This window comes from Diadema setosum, chromosome 3 (assembly GCF_964275005.1).
Source record: "Diadema setosum chromosome 3, eeDiaSeto1, whole genome shotgun sequence".
Classification (NCBI taxonomy): Eukaryota; Metazoa; Echinodermata; class Echinoidea; order Diadematoida; family Diadematidae; genus Diadema; species Diadema setosum.
In genome coordinates, this window is record NC_092687.1 from 33117923 (window position 1) to 33124588 (window position 6666).

General features: G+C 38.7%; 1 protein-coding gene across 1 annotated transcript; it reads right to left on the reverse strand.

Annotated features, from left to right (window-relative positions):
* Positions 1-2384: 2384 nt before the first annotated feature.
* On the reverse strand, positions 2385-3447 carry LOC140226347 (uncharacterized). The gene has a single exon (XM_072306835.1). It carries the CDS (start codon positions 3375-3377, stop codon positions 2385-2387), a length of 993 nt encoding a protein of 330 aa, XP_072162936.1. The 5' UTR covers positions 3378-3447.
* Positions 3448-6666: the final 3219 nt, after the last annotated feature.

Consider the following 6666-nt stretch of genomic DNA (forward strand, 5'->3'; position numbering starts at 1 on the left):
AAAGGGGGGCAAGGGGGTCGCCTTGGCGAACACCCCTTCCAATTTCAAAATAACCAGTGGTAAAGCCATTTATCAATACACAGCTATTTATACCTGCATGCAATGTTCTCACCCATTGTATCATTGACGGGCCAAAATTAAGACATTCTAAACACTGTAGTAAATACCTATGACTGAGTGAATCAAATGCTTTGGTAAGATCTAATGCTAACACAATTCCAGATACATTGTTGGCATCTGCATAAAACATTAAGTCTGAAATCAGTCTTATACCTTCACCTATATATCTGTCTTTAATAAATGCTGTTTGCTGATGATTTATCAAATTACCAATGATTTTGGACATACGTTTCGCTAGACATTTAGAAAGTATCTTTGCATCCACATTTATTAAGGTGATTGGTCGCCAATTACCCAATAATCTCTTATCTTTATTGGATTTAGGAATCAATTTAATTATTCCTTGCCTCTGTGACACTGACATACTTCCTTTTTCAAAAGCATGGTTAAATGATCCTATTAGTTCTTTAGAAATCAAAGACCAAAATGTCTCATAAAATTCCACCGATAAGCCATCATTACCAGGTGTTTTATTTTTTGACATCCCAAGGAGGACTTCCCTTGCCTCTTCATGTGTTATCAGACCTTCACAAGAGGCCTTTTCATCTTCCGTGAGGTGTTTTAAGCAGGAACTTTTTATGTAATCATAACTCACTTTGTCAGACACTGTTTCCCTATTTTCAAACTGTTTACCAAAAGATTTCATCACAAAATTTCGTATATGATGGGGATGTTCAAGAAGTTCCTCACCTGTATCTAATACATCTATGTTTGTACTCTGTGCTTGTGTCTTTTCCAATGATAAAAAATATTTTGTACTCTTCTCTCCTTTCTCGTACCAGGTACATCTTGAACGTAATATGGCCCCCTCTGCTAAATAGTTGTACATGCAGTTAAGTTCCTGTTCAATTTTCTCTTTCTTTTCCCATTTTTGCTCATTCATTTCTGTCGGGTCCATGTCATTTATTATTTTCAATTCTTGTTCTAATTCTTTTCTTCTAATTTCTTTTATATTTTTCTTCCTTTTAGAAAATGTGATTGTAAATTCTCGTATTTTGAATTTTAACCAATCCCATAATTTTCCTTTATCATTTTTATCTTCCCATTCATTTACCCACATCTCATAATGTCCCTTTAAATTTTCAACATACTCGACATCATTAAGTAAGCTGTTATTAAACTTCCAATAAGATGGGCCCACAGTGTACTCTTTAATTCTCAGATGTAAATTCACAAAATCATGATCTGACAAAACACAGGGGACCATATCACAATCTGTCACCATATTTTGTACAGACTCATGGATTAACCAGAAATCCAGTCTTGACTGAACACAAGGATTGGAGCGTCTCCAAGTAAATCGTCTTAATAACGGGTTCTTGTCTCTCCAGATATCTATTACATGGTAAACGTTTTTAATATTTTCTATTATTTCACAAGAGTGCTTCCAAGTGGACTTCATATTACCGCCCTCTCGGTCCAATGCCAAATTTTGAATGAAATTAAAATCTCCCCCTATTAATATTGTCTGTTCCGCATCATAATATTCTTGTATAGTCAAGTCTACAGCTTTAAAAAAATGCATGTGGTCTTTTTCATTATTTGGTGCATATACATTACATATCATAAATTTTTTTCCATATACTTCCATTTTAACCAGCAAAAATCTCCCGTTAGAATCTTTCACTGTCTCTGTCAATTTTATATGTGGGGTTTTCCGAAATATGATACACACTCCCCTACTAGAGGAGGTTCCATGACTGAATACAATATCGGCTCTTAATTGGTTCTTCCATAAATTTTCATCCTTATCAGTCGAATGGGTTTCCTGTAATAAAATAATATCCTTTTTTAATTTGGATAAAAAACAAAAGTATTTTTTCCTGGCTTTAAAGTCCCCTAACCCATTAACATTATGGGTCATTAACTTCAGATCCATATACATATTTCACAAGTAGGTAACCTTGAAAATTCTTATGACCCACCATGATCAGGACAAAACAGACAACAAAACATTGGCAATGAAAAAAACACACATACAATTTGCATGAAATCGAGTAAAACATGATCACAAGGAATCCAAGTGCCCCTGGGCATCTTCACAGTTATTTTTTCCTCAGGTTGGCAAAAACAAATAATTTTCCCTACCACTTAATCACATGAATAGTGTATCTTGTCTTCGGAGATATCAACTGTTAATATACTGCTGGCATGACAGGGTGCTGACTGCTGAGCTATGGCAGTCGTGTCAAGAGCTTTTCAAAGTATGTCGTATTTTGTTAGACCATTGTCTACTGTGCAAAAGCAAACTGCCAATAACCATTCTATCTTGTGGTGTGCTGCTTGTACTCCACTTCTTTTCCGCTCTCAGTCTCCCTGTAAAACAATCGCGCCGGATATTTGAAGTACACCTTTCGCTTTGGGTCCTCCTCTTTCAGCTTTCGTTTCAGTGGCAGCAATTTCCTCCTGCTTTCTCGCACTTCCACCGGCAGCATCTCATCGACAAATATCTGGTGATCCTTTCCGTTGTGCTGAAAAGGCCTCTCCTTCAAATATCTGCGGGCACTGCTGATCACTGTTTGTCTGGTTGTGTATCTACTGAAAGCTACCACAACTGGGCGAGGAGGACCGGGTTTTGGCCTGATGCGGCCTGTGCGATGAGCTCTTTCAATGCTCACTTCACCTTCCATTTGCATATTTGACTTGGCAAATTCTTTGATCAATTGCTCACACTTCCCAGTGTTTTCAGCACCTTCGGGAAATCCGTAAAACACAGCCGTATTCCTCATCTCTCTCGCAGTGAGGTCAACAAGACGCTCTCTCAATTTCATATTCTCCTTTTCTTGCTTGTTTACTTGGTCCTGTAACTGTTTGATATCAAAACGGCACGACTCTTGCTCCTCTTTCAAGTTACTGATTTCTTTCTCATTTGTTTCAATCTTACCAAGAGCTGTGTCCAACCTGGATGTGAGATTGGAGTTCATTTCGTCTATCTTGTGGATAAGGGTCGCGAGTAGTTCATCTGTGGTTGACTTCTCCCCGTCTACTCGTCGTTTTTTCTCAAGCGAGGAGCGTGGAGGTGATTCCGCCGACGCGCCCGGGCTGGTTCCCTCCAGATCTCGGTGAAGTGGATTCACTACCGTGTGCACTGCAGAGTCAGTTAAGCCGTGTGCATTATCACTGTCACTGTGCTCTTGCGTAGCCTTCTCCGTAGTAGCGTCGCTAAAATCCATCTTAGGGTCAGAATCCTCCTTTTCCTTGAAATAATGGGAGATTGTAACGACTCCTTGGTCTAAGATCCTTTTTCTCGATGTCATTTTGACTTTTCAAACTGTAATAGGCGAAATGAGCTGCAATTTTATTTCCTCCTAATGCCTCCGTACCACTCAGGCACGTCCTAACCGCACAGCGCCATCTTGGATTCCCTTCAAATAAGCACTGAATTGATCAGTGTTTTTTAGTAGTAGTCATGATAAAAAATCATGGGCGTACATACTCGAGCAGGATTCGAACCTACGACCTCCTGATCACCGGACAGGCGTCATCTCCACTAGACCACCGAGCTTTCGCCCGACAGCAAGTGTTATCTTTGTATTGTGTATCTTGTATTGTGTCAGATCTCTTCCTCCCCTCCCCCTTCTCCTCCCTACCCCCTCTACCTCTCTCCTCTACTCCCCCCCCCCAACTCTGCCTTGCTACAATTTGTTTTCTTATTATGTTCTTGTGATGCTATAGATCTTACATAGCAGTCATCAGTATCAAACAACTTTAAATGACTGTGTTATTCTTGTATTGTGTATCTTGTATTGTGTCAGATCTCTTCCTCCCTCCCCCTTCTCCTCCCTACTCCCTCTCTTTACCTCTCTCCTCTACTCTCCCCCCCCCCCCACTCTGCCTTGCTACAATTTTTTTTCTTATTATGTTCTTGTGGTACTAGATCTTATAGTACATAGCAGTCATCAGTATCACACAACTTTGAATGACTGTGTTATTCTTGTATTGTGTATCTTGTATTGTGTCAGATCTCTTCCTCCCTCCCCCTTCTCCTCCCTACCCCCCTCTCTCTACCTCTCTCCTCTACTACCCCCCCCCCAACTCTGCTTTGCCACAATTTGTTTTCTTATTATGTTCTTGTGGGACTAGATCTTTAGTACATAGCAGTCATCAGTATCACACAACTTTGAATAACTGTGTTATTCTTGTATTGTGTATCTTGTATTGTGTCAGATCTCTCTCTCCCTCCTCCTTCTCCTCCCTACCCCCTCTCTCTACCTCTCTCCTCTACCCCCCCTCCCAACTCTGCCTTGCCACAATTTGTTTTCTTATAACGTTCTTGTGGTACTAGATCTTAGTACATAGCAGTCATCAGTATCACACAACTTTAAACGACTGTGTTATTCTTGTATTGTGTATCTTGTATTGTGTCAGATCTCTTCCTCCCTCCCCCTTCTCCTCCCTACCCCCTCTCTCTACCTCTCTCCTCTACTCCCCCCTCCCAACTCTGCCTTGCCACAATTTGTTTTCTTATAACGTTCTTGTGGTACTAGATCTTAGTACATAGCAGTCATCAGTATCACACAACTTTAAATGACTGTTATTCTCGTATTGTGTATCTTGTATTGTGTCAGATCTCTTCCTCCCTCCCCCTTCTGCTCCCTACCCCCTCTCTCTACCTCTCTCCTCTACCCCCCCCCCCCCAACTCTGCCTTGCCACAATTTGTTTTCTTCTTATGTTCTTGTGGCACTAGATCTAAGTACATATCAGTCATCAGTACCACACAACTTTGAATGACTGTGTTATTTTGATACATTTCTTTGTTTCGGCTACCACTGAAACAGCTCACAATATATTAAGTTAGTCTGTTTGATAAAACAAAGTCTTATCAAGTACTTTGTAGGCTATAAGGTGGTGATGACACCCCATGATTTTAATTTCAATTTATTTTCATATTCCTCGATGAAAAAATATATCAAATATAACAAAAATAAATGAAGTACATGATATCAAGCTGGAGACATACATAAAATATTGCAAATAATATAGTGGTCGATCTATAAGGTTTGGAATTTGTGAAAGAATGCTAAAGAAATATGAAGGAACCTACTTAAAAGTGAGCTTGTTGAGCGTAGGTCCCAATTAAAATCGAGTTAAAGATTAAGATGGGGAGCACGGGTACAACAATGACCGAAACATAGAGAAAAAAAAAAGTACAATTATACAGTTATATAGCAAATTCTTCTCTAATGCAGATTTGGGGTCGGATAAGCCACATGCTGTAGGCGGATGGACCATTGTCGTTCTGGCAATACTAACAATATGACTCAATGTATAATAACAATGATACGGTTTAGAAAATATTAGAAATTTATACATTGCGTGTATTAAGGAGGGAACACATGCACCTGCAAATTCCCCCCCCCCAAAAAAAAAATAAGACAACAACAACCAAAATTGAAGTTATTTTCTGAAAGCTCGCGAAGTATACATGTATACGCATTGTTCCTTCTGATTATTGTACATATGTTGATGTATATAATTTATTTCGTATATTACATGAACCTTTCGTAAAAGTGTAGACAATATCATTTTATGATATGTATACTTTGCATTACGTTTTGATTTTCTTTGATTGGAAATAAACTATGATTGAACTTGAACTTGAACTTGAACCAGTTACAGGGCAGAGAAAGTTAAAATACCAGCTGTTACCTCGCCCAACTGTCTTATTAAAAAGAAGGAAGAATATACAATAGGTCATAAACACAGTGACAGAATTTGAGGGCACAAATAGCTGGCTTAACATGACAACTACTCTGGGATAATCAAGGATAACTGCCTGGATCTATGTATTCACGTTATGAAGAACTGATCCAAACTGCAAGATTTATTAAAAAAACAAACAAACCAAAGGGCATGATTTTCAAAAGTGTCCCTTTGAGAAGCTTTATAACCCTTGAATGTGTAATTTCTCACATGATGTAGGGGCAAATATCATCAATACACATTTATGATGTAAAAAAGTCAAATAAGAAATATGACCTCCACTATAGAGAATGCACGCAATACATGCAAGTCTATGGGAATTATTCATCCCATACAAGCTCTGCTGGTTTATGTTGATCGTGTATTGTGTTAGATCTCTTCCCCCTCCCCCTTCAACTCCCTACCCCCCCCCATCTACCTCTCTCCTCTACCCCCCCCCCCCAACTCTGCCTTACTACAATTTGTTTTCTTATTATGTTCTTGCGGTACTAGTTCTTAGTACATAGCATTCATCAGTATCACACAACTTTGAATGACTGTGTTATTTTAATGTATTTCTTTGTTTCGGCTACCACTGAAACAGCTCAAAATACATAAAGTTAGTCCGTTTGACAAAACAAAGTCTTATCAAGTACTTTGTAGGCTATAAGGTGATAATGACAACCCCATAATCAAGGATAACTGCCTGGATCTATGTATTCATGTTATCAAGAACTGATCAAAACTGCAAGATTTATTAAAAAAAAAACAACAACAAAGGGCATGATTTTCAAAAGTGTCCCTTTGAGAAACTTTATAATCCTTGAATGTGTAATTTCTCAAATGATGTAGGGGAAAATATC

What these genes read in the sequence shown, in the direction of transcription:
- LOC140226347 (XM_072306835.1), bottom strand. Translation starts at nt 3,377, where the DNA reads ATGACATCGAGAAAAAGGATCTTAGACCAAGGAGTCGTTACAATCTCC.